The sequence below is a fragment of the Vitis vinifera genome, chromosome 6 (assembly GCF_030704535.1).
Source record: "Vitis vinifera cultivar Pinot Noir 40024 chromosome 6, ASM3070453v1".
In the NCBI taxonomy this organism is placed as follows: domain Eukaryota; kingdom Viridiplantae; phylum Streptophyta; class Magnoliopsida; order Vitales; family Vitaceae; genus Vitis; species Vitis vinifera.
Window position 1 is genome coordinate 6,237,803 of NC_081810.1, and position 14,072 is coordinate 6,251,874.

The window sequence follows — 14,072 nt, forward strand, 5'->3', positions numbered from 1 at the left end:
AATATATCACATTTGGAGTTTTGGATTTGGGTTTTTAAACTAAAATGAGAGAAATTTTGGGTTGTCGAAAGCGAAGAAAGATGAGAGAAAACTTTCAAATAAGTAAATTGAAAACTTACAGATTGTGTGTGTGTGTTTTTTTTTTTTTTTTTTAAAAAAAGTTATAGATTAAGATTTTAATATTTTTTTTTTCTTAATTTCAGTGGTTTGATTGATATAGAGGTTGAAATGATGTTGAGGATGCTAAGCTGGAGACATGAATGGGCAACTTGGGCATGAAAGATGGAGCCAGCTCAGAGGCATAAAAACGATAATACTTTTTATATTAAAAATTGATTTTCATATTAAATTTTATACATCTATTTTAAAACAATTAAAATTTTATTCAATTTTCAATTATAATATATGCACTGCCTCTCGCGGGTCGATACTGCTGACGAGTGCATGAAATTATTATAAATATCTCATGGAATGAGGACAGATTAAAGAAGAGGAGAGAGAGAGAGAGAGAGGGAGAAGAAGAAGACAACCAAAAAAGAAAAGGAAGACAGCATTGTAAACATAGAAAATGGAAAGTATTGGAAATATTTCATGAAATCGGAGTAAACAACAAAACAAAATAAAATACTTTTAATCCCTGTTTCCTACTTCTGTCATAAAGTATGGATAGAGATGAGACGAAGGAGGAGAAGGAGGAGAAGGAGGAGCACTCAGCTTTCACCGATACTGCAGTGTGTTGTGGTGGTGTAGCATATGGTAGGATGTCATTCTTGCTCCAAAAGTGTGGGCAGATCCATTTTTATTTTCCTTTTTTCATCTCTGTCCTCACTGATTCGTTTTGGGTATCCATCAATATTTATCAGTGGGCTTGGTGTTAGTCAAAAGCCACCAATTTTTCTTTCCTTTTTTTTTTTCCCATATATTAGAATGAAATGTTGTTGTCCATTTTAGGGGAAGGCGTTATGCTGAACTGAACTGTGCGAGGGGAATGAAAATTAATTTAGGGGTTTTCTTCCTCCTCTATTTTTGGCTCTCTTTCATGAGGGTACAGATTCTCTTTTTTTCTCTCGGAGTGTTTGGATTGTTTCATTCCATTTAACTATTTTTGCAGCATATTCCGAGTGTTATAGGTATTGGGTAATCAGTAATACAGAAAATGTAATATAATTTTGTACTATGTAGTTTTGGACTTGGGGTAGGATGAGTTTAATTTATGTAGATTCATGTCACTATTCTCAGCCTTCAATGCATTGATTTCTCCAGATTTTGATATATATATATATATATATATACAAACTGCAATGGGAATAAAAAGGATGGTTGTTTCTTCAAGAATTCTGAGAAAAAAAAAGGGGGTGGGGGGGCAAGAGAGGTTTGAGGAGGCCATTGGGACTGTTATCAGTTCTGTGTCTTTTGTTTTCAAGTTGTAAGAAGTCCCTGTTATGCCATTTGCTATGTTGTTTCTGTCCAATTTTCAGTTGAAAGAGTGGTAGATTAGAGAAGGAGGAATGGCTCAGACATCTGGATGCAGCTCTGGAGATAGTAGATGGTCTCTCAAGGGAATGACTGCTCTCGTAACTGGTGGAACTAAAGGAATTGGGTTTGTGATGTTACCTGTATTCTATGTCTTTGGTTTGGACTACACCTTCCTTCCCATATATAAATGTATGTATCAATTATGCAGGCATGCAATTGTGGAAGAACTGGCTGGACTAGGAGCAACCATACACACATGTTCTAGAAAAGAAACCGAGCTCAATGAATGCTTGAAGGATTGGAAAGCTAAAGGTTTTGGAGTGAGTGGTTCAGTGTGTGATGTATCCTCTCGGGCCCAAAGGGAGAAGCTAATGCAGACTATCTCTTCTGTGTTCAATGGGAAGTTGAATATCCTTGTAAGTTCCTCTAGCCTGTAAAGTTCCAACCTGTGATCTTATACATAATTTGTTGAACTTATTACAATTGAGTTCCCCTGCTTGAATTTTTGTTGGATTCAGATCAACAATGCTGCTATAAGTATTCAGAAACCAACAATAGAGGTCACAGCTGAAGAGTTCTCAACAATCATGGCCACAAATTTTGAATCTGTGTACCATCTGTCCCAAATCGCACACCCCCTTTTAAAGGCATCAGGAGCCGGAAGCATTGTATTCATCTCCTCTGTTTCCGGCATAGTGGCACACAAGAATATCTCTGCTTATTCAGTAACCAAAGGTATTTCATCACATGATCCATGGTATATTCCAAGTGCTAGGAGTAAATTCCTATTTACCAGAGCAATACTGAACAAGAGAAACATATAGAATTTATAGCGGTTCTCTTCTAAAGGGAGAGCTACATCCATTTTGCCATTGTAGATTTTCATTATGAAAAAAAAAAAAACCTACAGAACGATCTCAGGTCTTACAATAATTATCTCATCTCTGATTTTCCACAGAGAAAACAGTCACCATGCATGTACAAAATAACTATAATATCCCTTTGATTGATTCTCAGTCACCAGGAAAAGTGTATATTGTAATTAGCAAGGCTCCACACAACTGAACAGCAAGTCCTTGGATTGACCATCTGTCATTATCATTTTGTGATTTTTCAGGAGCAATGAATCAACTTACAAAGAATTTGGCATGCGAGTGGGCGAAAGACAATATTAGAAGTAATGCTGTAGCTCCTTGGTACATCAAAACTCCAATGGTGGAGCAGGTAATTTCTAATTTCCCTTCACATCATTTAGTTGCTCGAATTCCCTTCTTTTTTTCTTGGTCTGGGAAAATAGAATAATTGACTCGTCCTTCCTTCTCTGTCGTTTACATTCTCTGGGTTCCAGATGCTCACTAACCAAGCCTTTCTGGAAGAGGTGATAAATCGAGCTCCACTTCGTCGTGTGGGAGATCCAAAGGAGGTGTCATCTTTGGTAGCATTCCTCTGCCTACCGGCATCATCTTACATTACTGGACAGATTATTTGTGTTGATGGTGGCATGACTGTTAATGGTTTTGAGTCAAACCTGCTCTAGGAACATCATATGTGATGGTATTATAGCCCTAATTTGGCTGGCATGTATGGAGACTCTTTCAAACATCTTAGCTTCCTCTACTGCTTCCATGCCTGGATCCTTTCTTTTTCCTGAATAATCTGCTTGTCATGCCAAAGTCTTTAGTTTTTTTGGTGTGGGGTTCCCTTGAAAACCTTGCTGCATGATGCTTATAATAATGTTTGGAAAGTTTGCTAATTTTTATTTGGGTTCAAATTTTAATTTTTCAAAAAGTTTCTTATTATTTGATGAGATTCTTGTGAAGGGTGTTTTTATAAGGATTTTAATTCCATACATAAATCATACATCTTTAATCTCAATACCATTGAAATATATATCCAATCCTTTGTTGTTCTTTCGTTTTTTTGTAACTTAATTGTAGTAGGATCGGAAATATGCGAACACTTTCTACTTTTGACCATTTGCTTTGCTAAATTAGACCAACTTTTCATAATACAATTCTCAAGTATTTCTTCATTTTCATTACAATGATCATGCATGGATATGGAAAAACTAATCGGACTCTAATGTCGTTCAAATGCATTTCATAGATCAATCTTCATCGTCGTATCCTAATTTTCAAAACTTGTTAGAACTTCTAAACTTAGTCAATATGTATAGACATGATATCCTCCATGATTTTTTTTTATTGCAACGAAAAAAAGTTATACATTCTATATTTGATCCCTAAATAAAAAAGAAAAAAAGAAAAAAAAAAGAATGTCTTGCAAAAATATTAGGGTTGCACAAAGTTTGGTTGTTAGAATAAGTAAAAATGATGTGCATCAAAATATGTCTTTGAGAATGGCAAATATGTGAGTGCGCTTTAAAAACTCAAATGGCTTCAAATGAATTTCAAGGAAATGATTCCAACATATATTCATCTTCTTATACCTTTCTGTGCTTCTCCACCATTTGTAACAATTTCCTCACTCATTTGTAATCCTAATAAACCTTCCGACCTATTTTAAAATTTGTCAATATATTTTAAGCTAAGCTCACCATCTATAGTATCAAAAAAATTTCTCCTTAATCCATGTGGGATATGTATAATGAATAATATTTGCTCAAAGGTTAAATATATGAAAATAATTAAGATTCAATCACATAAAAATTACATATAGCAAGTAGGGATAACAATTTTGATACTAATATAATAAAACGACTAAAAAATTACATGGATTTTAGTAGTTTTGGGTTAAGTATAATCATATTTATGTTATAATTGTGTAAACACATTTATTAAACCAATGATATTGGAATGTGACTATTCAACTCATTTAACCCATTTATTTATTCATATCAAAACACATCTATGATATGATTATGAGAACTAATTTATGATTGACATAACCAATTTATAACTTATTAATTAATTCATATAAATTTATTAATTTTATAGATATTTAAAAAATATTAAAAATTTAAAACACTTTTTCAATTATAAAGATGTCCTATAAAACACTAAGGAGGTCACCCTTATTTATATATGAAATTAGGGAATTAAATTTGAAATATATGATATTTGATTACTTAATTTAAAGAATTTGATTTCTTAATTTCAATAACTTTTCAGCCTCATTTAAGAAATTTGCCAACAATCAAATGTTTTTTCTAAGTCCCTTTTGACTTCAATTTCCCAATTTGTTTCTCCTATTTGAGAAATCTATCAATAAGAAAATATTTCTCTCTAATTCCTTTTTAACTTTAATTATTTTATTTTATTTTATAAGACTAGATTTTGAAACCGTTCAAATTTTACCGTGTGTTATTTTTAAAATCGTATATCGCATGTTCAATGTGTAGAATTCATGACTTATGAAATCCAAATTTTATTGAACTATAGGGTTATAACTTTAGTGACAAATTTTATAGTAATTTAATCCTTCTTTTATTTTTAAGCCTACATAGCTCAACAAGTTGAATATATTTTTATCGTGTTAATGGGTTATCAGTCTTGATTTAATTTAATTTATCAAAGAGGTTAAATGAATGATTCCCAATTTGCCACCACAATAACAAGAGACAACAGACAGAAGGAAAGAGAAACTAAAATACGTAATGTGACTTTTCCTTTCATGTTGCTTACTATACTTGGTGTCTCTTAATTTGTTTTTATTATAAGATGTTAATAATATGATTTTATTGATTTATACCCCATATATATCATTTGAGGGATTGAAAATATTGCAAATTCATAATTAAATTTAAAAGATAAATACATATACACACACACACATATATATATATATATATATATATATATATATATATATGAATAAAAAAAATCATCTATGTATAAAATAATAATAAGTAGTCTATTTTTATCATTTTTATGTTAGAAGTTAATCGAAAACATATTTTTTGTTTTTCCATAATTTATACAAAATTATAATAAAATTTTTATTCTAGATAAAATTATATTTTATAATTTGTAATAATTTAATTATATCAATTTAATATTTTGATATCCGTCGTAAATTATATAGAAATATTGGAGTGCAAATACTAAACTACATAATAACAACAAGACACCTTATTCATCCAAATTTTCAAATTTCAAATAGAAAATATTAAAAACATAATTTTTAAATTTATTAAAATATTTATATTTGTAAAAAAGTAATTAATAAAGATTTTAAAATTTTAAATATGATTAATGAGATTATTATGTGGGTATTTATTACTAATATTTAATATTAAAAAAAATAAAATAACAATATGATATTAAGATTATATTTTTATAAATATAGCAAAATGAGATTATTCTAAATTCAGTGATGATAACATTATAGTAAAAATAAGGAGTGATATAATTATAAATATTTCACTAAGAGCATAAAAAATAAAAAAATATGGTAAATTTAGCGAGTAATATTGTTACTATAAATATCTGGTGACACGACGACAGATATATGAGTAGAGAAAAACCTCGCTATTCTACATATAGAGATTCAGATACCATTGCCTATGTCATGAAATCAGAGTCCACAAGAAGACAACATAAAATGCTATCGATCCATCGCTGTTTCTTGCTCCTGTTATAAATTATGGATACTAGATGAAGATGAGAAGTAGAAGGAGAAGAAACACTTAGCTTTCAAGGAGTCGTAGAGCAGAGGAGGAGACATGGCTCAGACATGTGGGTGCAGCTCTGGAGATAGTAGATGGTTTCTCAAGGGAATGACTGCTCTTGTAACCGGTGGAACTAAAGGAATTGGGTTGGTGTTACCTGTTTTTACGTCTTTGGGTTTGGACTACACCTTCCTATATATAAACGTATGTATCAATTCTGCAGGCATGCAATTGTGGAGGAACTGGCTGGATTAGGAGCAACCATACACACGTGTTCTCGAAAAGAAAGCGAGCTCAATGAATGCTTAAAGGATTGGAAAGCTAAAGGTTTGGAGTGAGTGGTTCAGTGTGTGATGTATCCTCTCGGGCCCAAAGGGAGAAGCTAATGGAGACTGTCTCTTCTGTGTTCAATGGGAAGCTGTATATCCTTGTAAGTTCCTCTAGTCTCTAAGGTTCCTATCCATGATATTCCACATACTTTGTCGAACTTCCTACAATTTGAGTTCCCCTACTTGATATATATATATATATATATATTATATACTTTTTTTTAGAACCAGACAGCTTTGGTTTCAAAGACCCTACATTTACCCATCATCCTTGTTAAATAATTATGAGGAAGTCATACTTACACGTGGAGATTGAAAAAAATAATGAATGAATTCCACCAAATGAATTAATTTTGTTTGGCAATTTCATTTGAAAATCAACAAAGAATGATGTGAGGTGTGAATCTTTTTCCATATATCAGCGCACATATTCAAATTCAGCCCTTTCCATTAATCTGATAGCGATTATGAGGTTGCGTAGATGCTACAACAACGACCAAATGTGATGAAGATTTCAGGAAGTGTTGTGAAGAATTTGAAGAAAAATATGAAGAATTTGAAACAAAATATGGAGGAACACCTCAATTCATTCTGTGATACCTTCCTTTACAATGAATGAAAGCATAAATAAATAGCCTACGGATATGAGACAATTCCGGAATGGAATTTCCCTTACATGGAAAGTGAATAAACTCTTACATGGGAAGTGAATAAACTACTCTTACATGGAAAGTGAATAAACTACCTTGCTAGAATTACTCCTAAATATATAAACTACTCTTACATGGAAAGTGAATAAACTACCTTGCTAGAATTACTCCTAAATCAATTATAATAAAGGCTGTACATTACACTAATTAGGGAAGTAAACAGAGGATGCTGGCTTGATTTCCAACACTCCCCCTCAAGCCGCATTGTAGATGTTGATCATTCCAAGTTTTTCTGTCAGATCTTCGAAGTTAACTCGAGCAAGAGCTTTTGTGAGAATGTCAGCCGTTTGACAGTTTGTCGGAGTGTAGCTGACTTTGAAAACTCCTTCTTCAATCTTTTCCTTGATAAAGTGTCGATCTATCTCCACGTGCTTAGTTCGATCATGATGAACCGGATTCTTAGCGATACTGATGGCAGCTTGATTGTCGCAGTATAACACCATGGGATGCTTCAATGGAACCCGTAATTCTTCTAACAGCCTGTTCAACCAGATTCCCTCGCAGATACCTTGTGCCATAGCACGAAATTCTGCCTCAGCACTGCTACGGGCTACCACTGACTGTTTCTTGCTTCGCCATGTAACCAAGTTCCCTCAGACAAATGAACAATAGCCTGAAGTTGATCTCCGATCAGTCACTAAACCTGCCCAATCTGCATCTGAAAAAATCTCTATCTCTTTATTTGTTGTTCTTTGAAAGAAGAGACCCTTTCCCGGTGTCATCTTGAGGTATCTCAATATTCTGATCACAGCAATCATGTGTTTTTCGGTTGGATTATTCATGAATTGACTTACCACACTAACGGAGAAGCCGATGTCTGGCCTTGTATGAGAAAGATAGATGAGTTTCCCCACAAGACGTTGATATCTTCCTTTATCAACTGGCGCACTTCCATCACTTTCTTCCAGTTTGACAGTTGTATCCATAGGTGTTTCTGCCGGCTTGCATCCTAGCATTCCTGTTTCATTCAATAAGTCCAGAACGTATTTGCGTTGTGAGACTGCTATACCTTTCTTTGACCTAGCAATCTCCATTCCGAGAAAGTACTTGAGGTTTCCAAGATCCTTGATCTCAAATTCCTTTGTCAGTAATTTTTTAAGTAAGTCAATTTTCTCTTCATGATCACCTGTCAAAATTATGTCGTCCACATATACAATGATAATTGCCAGTTTCCCTTCTGGGAAGTGTTTCACAAATAATGTGTGATCGGATTGACATTGAACGAATCCGTACCCTTTCACTACCTTAGTGAACCGTTCAAACCAGGCCCTGGGAGATTGTTTGAGACCATACAAGGATTTTCGGAGTCTGCAAACCTTGTTGAAATTTGATGTCGTCTCAAGTCCAGCAGGAATGTCCATGTAAACTTCTTCCTCTAAGTCACCATTGAGGAAGACATTCTTCACATCAAGTTGGTGAAGCGACCAATCGAGATTAGCTGCCAAGGATAAAAGTACACGAACAGTATTGAGCTTGGCAACTGGAGCAAAAGTTTCTTGATAGTCAATGCCATAAGATTGGGTGAATCCTTTGGCAACCAACCGAGCCTTATACCTGTCCACATTACCATCTGCCTTGTACTTTACTGTGAAAATCCACTTACACCCAACTGGTTTCTTACCTCTTGGGAGGTCAGTAATTTCCCACGTACCATTCTTTTCCAGCGCCCGAACTTCCTCATCGACTGCCGCCTTCCACTTAGGATACTTGAAAGCTTCCTGAATATTCTGAGGAACTTGTATCTCTGTGATGCTAGAAGTGAATGCATGAAACGTAGGTGATAGCTTATCATAAGAAATAAAATTTCCAATGGGATGCTGAGTGCATGATCTAACTCCTTTCCTCCAAGCTATGGGCATATTAAGAATATCATTTTCTAACTCGGAATCAACAGTACCATCAGGAGCGTTGTTACCTGGAAGTTTGCTTGGATTAGGACCCGGTTCTGCCTCATGGGTTTGTTGAGAAAGTGATCTTTCCTCCGTTTCCTCTTGGATGTGCTCCTTATCCCACAAGTCAACAATGGACTCGGGTTGATTAAATGACTCTGGAGGAATGTGATTTTCAGTGGTGATGGGTGACTCACTGAATGACTCAAGATCCCAAAATTGATATTCCTGAGTTGAATTCTCCCCCTGAATATCGTTTTTGGGATAGTAAGGCTGGGTTTCAAAAAAGGTGACATCCATTGAATTTTAGAATTTTCTTGTGACCGGAGAGTAACACTTATACCCTTTTTGATTTGAAGAATACCCAAGAAAGATGCACTTGAGTGACCTAGGATCAAGTTTACTTCTATGTTGTTGATTGATATGAACAAAGATAGAGCACCCGAAAATTTTAGGTGGGACGGTGGAGATGAGACGAGTAGTCGGAAAGGATTTTAGGAGTGTTTGACAAGGTGTTTGGAATTTTAGTACCCTAGACGGCATCCTATTGATGAGGTAGGCTGCCATAAGGACAGCTTGCCCCCAGAATAATTTTGGAACATTCATGGAGAACATTAGTGATCTAGCCACCTCTAACAAATGCCTATTTTTCCTTTCAGCGATTCCGTTTTGTTGTGGGGTATCAACACATGAATTTAAGTGAACTATCCCTTCTTGTGCTAGAAATTCTCCTAGAATGGAGTTGAAATAATCCCTAGCATTATCAGACTTTAGAATTTGTATTTTTGACTGGAATTGAGTCTGAATCATATTTTTAAAATTTTTGAAAATTTGACTCGTTTCAGATTTTTCTTTCATGAGGAATACCCAAGTTAATCTAGTGTGATCATCTATGAATGAGACAAACCACCTAGTACCAGTTACATTTTTTATTCTTGATGGACCCCAGATATTGCTATGAATCATTGAGAATGGACTAGACTCTTTATAGGGTTGAATGGGAAAATGAGACCGGACTTGCTTTGATAATTGACAGATTTCACACTCAAAGGATTTTGGATTTTTATTAAATAATGAAGGAAATAAATGCTTGAGATACATAACATTTGGATGACCTAAGCGATAGTGCCACAACCTAATTGCACTATCGTTATTTTGACATGAAACCAAAAAAGAATTACTACCAACTGTCATTTGAGGTTGTTCTTGTGGATCGTGGCGCTCCTTAAGGATGTAGAGTCCAGAGCATTCCTCAGCATTGCCAATCGTCTTCCCCGAATCCAAATCCTGAAATTCACAGTGAGTGGAGGAAAAATTAGTAATACACCTCTTTTCCTTAGTGAGTTTACTAATTGACAATAGATTACAGTCCAAGTTAGGAACAAGGAGAACAGAGTTGAGAGTAAGATCCCTTGATAGCACAACTGAACCTGTTCCGGCAACCTTTGATAGTGAACCATCTGCTATTCGAACTGTTAAATTATTTGGACATGAGCTATATGTATCAAAAATTGTCGCATCTCCCGTCATATGATCAGATGCTCCTGAGTCCACTATCCAAGGTTTTTTACGTTTCTTACCAGCAGTGAAGGCACTCAAAAAATTACCTTTGTGAGCCAAGGTTCCGGAACCAATGACCTGGTTGGAAGATGAGCCAGTTTGTGACTGTACTGACAAAAGAGGAGACAGTAGTTTCTGAAGCATCTCCATCTGATGAGAGGATGAAGACGATGAGATGATGATATCAGAAGTAGAGGATGATGAGTTGGTAGCCATTCCAAAGGCTGGACCGTATTTAGGCATAAATTAGAAGAATAGAATTGAGTAAAAAAAAACTGACTAAAGATGAAGACGATGAGACAGGATTAAACCTGCTCTGATACCATGAAGAATTTGAAGAAAAATATGAAGAATTTGAAAACAAAATATGGAGGAACACCTCAATTCATTCTGTGATACCTTCCTTTACAATGAATGAAAGCATAAATAAATAGCCTACGGATATGAGACAATTCCGGAAGGGAATTTCCCTTACATGGAAAGTGAATAAACTCTTACATGGGAAGTGAATAAACTACTCTTACATGGAAAGTGAATAAACTACCTTGCTAGAATTACTCCTAAATCAATTATAATAAAGGCTGTACATTACACTAATTAGGGAAGTAAACAGAGGATGCTGGCTTGATTTCCAACATGTTGGAGTGCGCATGCTTGAGGATGAAAACTGTGAACTTGAAATGACTTAGAAGATTAATTTAAGTTTTCAAATACATAAAATATAATTAATAACATAACTTAATACAATAAGTTAAGGCTTCCTAAAGTCTTAAAATAAATAACTTTTTCCCAACCTGAAATATCCTTTGCCTTGGTAATATTCATGTTCTTCAAGATCAAAATTAGTTTGTTTGATATATAATTCAAATTAAAAGATGGAGGGTGTGCCGGGTCCTTTCTAAATTCAAAATGGCATCATGAATCAGGTAAGGTTGTGCCCCACGGATGAAAATATAGTATTAGTTTGGACAATGTGCCATGGAAAGAAGATAGATTAAGTTCTACATATTCATATCAGTTGTCTCAGCTTTCACGGCAGACATTTTCGACGCAAGAGACCGTCTCTTGCGGTGAGTATTAACCACACTTCTAAAGTTGGATGTTCGAGAAGACAACTGGGATTGATCAGTTTTGTCTCTTTTATTTTCAGCTTCCTAGAATCTCTCTCTCTATCTCTCTTTTTTTTTTCTCAAGGTTAATGTCATTTTCTATGTTGTGGTAGAGTAGAGAAGAACTCAGAAGGCATGGCACAGACTGGCTGCAGCAATGGAGATAATAGATGGTCTCTCAAGGGAATGACAGCCCTTGTAACGGGTGGAATGAACTTTGATCTGTCTCTGCCAATTATCACCTTGTTTTTATATCAATTCTGCAGGCATGCTGTTGTGGAAGAACTGACTGGATTAGGTGCAAGAATACATACATGTTCTCGAACAGAAACTGGGCTTAATGAATACTTAAGGGATTGGGAGGGTAAAGGTTTTGAAGTCACTGGCTCAGTCTGTGATGTATCCTCTAGGGCCCAAAGAGAGAAGCTAATGGAGACAGTATCTTCTAAGTTTAATGGGAAGCTGAATATCCTTGTTAGTTCCTCTAGTTTGTTAAATGTGACCCATCCATTTTAGAATCATTTTCACTAAATATAATTGATGAGTTACCCTAACTGAATCTTTGAATTTAGATCAACAACGCTGGAACTGGCAAACCGGGACGGACAGTGGAGTTCGCAGCTGAAGAGTTCTCAACGGTCATGGCTGTAAATTTTGAATCTGTGTATCATCTATGCCAACTTGCGCATCCCCTTCTGAAGGCCTCAGGAGCGGGAAGTATTGTGCTCATGTCTTGTGTTTCAGGTGTAGTATCACTCAAGTATCTATCTGCCTATGGAGCAACCAAAGGTACTTCATGCCACCATCGGGTTTATGTTGCAGGTCCTGTGTTGTTGGACAAGATGATAGATATTTACCTTTAAAATTTTTCTTTCGGGGGCACTGAATCAGCTTGCAAAGAACTTGGCATGCGAGTGGGCGCAAGACAATATCAGGACAAACTCTGTTGCCCCTCGGTACATCAAAACTTCTCTGGTAGAACCTGTGAGTTTAATTCCCTTCACCTCATTTAAAAGTTGCTGTTGTTTTCATTGGGAAAACTGATTAATAAACCAATCTTCTGTTTTGTTTTCTTTTATTTTTTTGGTTGTATCATTTTGGTTTCAGTTTCTTAGTGAGAAAAGCTTTACGGAAGAGGTAATAAGAAGAACTCCGCTTGGTCGAGTGGGGGATCCAAAGGAGGTGTCATCCTTGGTAGCATTCCTCTGCCTACCAGTATCATCTTACATTACTGGCCAGACCATTTGTGCTGATGGTGGGATGAATGTTAATGGTTTCGATCCGAGTCAATGCTAGAAACAACTAGCATTTATATAATTGTTGTTTTCTCATATTTTTCATACTCACTCTAATATTCTTCATTATCATATTTATATATATATATATATATAGATATATATATATATTTATGTAGGTGTACGTGCACACGTGTGTTCATGTGCGGATCATGGACATTTTTTTTGTATTCTGTCATATTCTTCTTACACTCTCAAAATATTCATATATTTTTTACAATCTTCATGCATTTTTTTTTTTTAATTCTTGATATTCTCTCATATTCTTTGTATAATTTATATTGGAAAAATGAATAAAAAAAATATGGTTTAAAATTGATAAAATAAGAATAAAAGATATAAAAATAAAATAAAATGATAGAAAAATATCAATATTAGAGGAAGATATACTTGGATAATTAGACGCTAAAACCTTGAAGATGCAAACATAGTATGTGGCTATTTAATGAGGAACTTAAGGAATTTGTTCAATAATAGTAGCTACCATGGGATTAAAGGATAGTGTAAACGAGTCCGAGGGAGAAACAATTTTAATAAAAAATTAATTAAAAATTTATATATTTGTAATAAAAATTTGAAATAAGTTAAATTAATTTAAAATGATATATAAAAATGATTTACTGCTTTAAATCTATTTTTATTTTTTATTTTTTTTTCATTTCTTTTTTACTTTTTCTTTATATATATATATATATATATATAGATATAGATATAGATATATATATTATATATTTTTTTGAGAACCAGCCAGCTTTGGTTTCAAAGACCCTACATTTACCCACCATCCTTGTCAAATAATTATGAGGAGCTCATGCTTACATGTGGAGATTGAAAAAAAATAATGATTGAATTCCACCAAATGAATTAATTTTGTTTGGCAATTTCATTTGAAAATCAACAAAGAATGATGTGATGTGTGAATCTTTTTCCATATATCAGCGCACATATTCAAATTCATCCCTTTCCATTAATCTGATAGCGATTATGAGGTTGCGTAGATGCTACGACGACGACCAAATGTGATGAAGATTTCAGGAAGTGTTGGAGTGCGCATGCTTGAGGACCAAAACTGTG

General features: G+C 34.4%; 2 protein-coding genes across 4 annotated transcripts; both read left to right on the forward strand.

Moving 5' to 3' along the window:
- Positions 1-650: 650 nt before the first annotated feature.
- LOC100262098 (tropinone reductase homolog At5g06060) lies at positions 651-3,229 on the forward strand. Of its 2 annotated transcripts, none has more exons than XM_003632138.4 (6): positions 651-756; positions 1,479-1,600; positions 1,685-1,892; positions 1,995-2,211; positions 2,594-2,700; positions 2,825-3,229. In XM_003632138.4, the coding sequence occupies exons 2-6, from the start codon at positions 1,509-1,511 to the stop codon at positions 3,011-3,013; spliced, it is 813 nt and encodes a 270-aa protein (XP_003632186.1). In that variant the 5' UTR covers positions 651-756; positions 1,479-1,508; the 3' UTR covers positions 3,014-3,229. The 2 variants fall into 2 exon arrangements, with proteins under 2 accessions (XP_003632186.1, XP_019076096.1); XM_019220551.2 differs by lacking the exon at positions 651-756 and adding an exon at positions 778-1,045.
- An 8,198-nt stretch (positions 3,230-11,427) lies between these two features.
- Positions 11,428-13,216, forward strand: LOC104879615 (tropinone reductase homolog At2g29150). Of its 2 annotated transcripts, none has more exons than XM_059737474.1 (3): positions 11,428-12,177; positions 12,276-12,687; positions 12,819-13,216. In XM_059737474.1, the coding sequence occupies exons 1-2, from the start codon at positions 11,839-11,841 to the stop codon at positions 12,564-12,566; spliced, it is 630 nt and encodes a 209-aa protein (XP_059593457.1). In that variant the 5' UTR covers positions 11,428-11,838; the 3' UTR covers positions 12,567-12,687; positions 12,819-13,216. The 2 variants fall into 2 exon arrangements, with proteins under 2 accessions (XP_059593457.1, XP_059593458.1); XM_059737475.1 differs by having other exon boundaries at positions 12,811-13,108.
- Positions 13,217-14,072: the final 856 nt, after the last annotated feature.

Coding starts and splice junctions, on each gene's coding strand:
- LOC100262098 (XM_003632138.4), top strand. CDS start 1,509: ATGGCTCAGACATCTGGATGCAGCTCTGGAGATAGTAGATGGTCTCTC. Junction 1,893..1,994: donor ATGGGAAGTTGAATATCCTT/GTAAGTTCCTCT, acceptor TGTTGGATTCAG/ATCAACAATGCTGCTATAAG. Junction 2,701..2,824: donor AAACTCCAATGGTGGAGCAG/GTAATTTCTAAT, acceptor TCTGGGTTCCAG/ATGCTCACTAACCAAGCCTT.
- LOC104879615 (XM_059737474.1), top strand. CDS start 11,839: ATGGCACAGACTGGCTGCAGCAATGGAGATAATAGATGGTCTCTCAAG. Junction 12,178..12,275: donor ATGGGAAGCTGAATATCCTT/GTTAGTTCCTCT, acceptor CTTTGAATTTAG/ATCAACAACGCTGGAACTGG.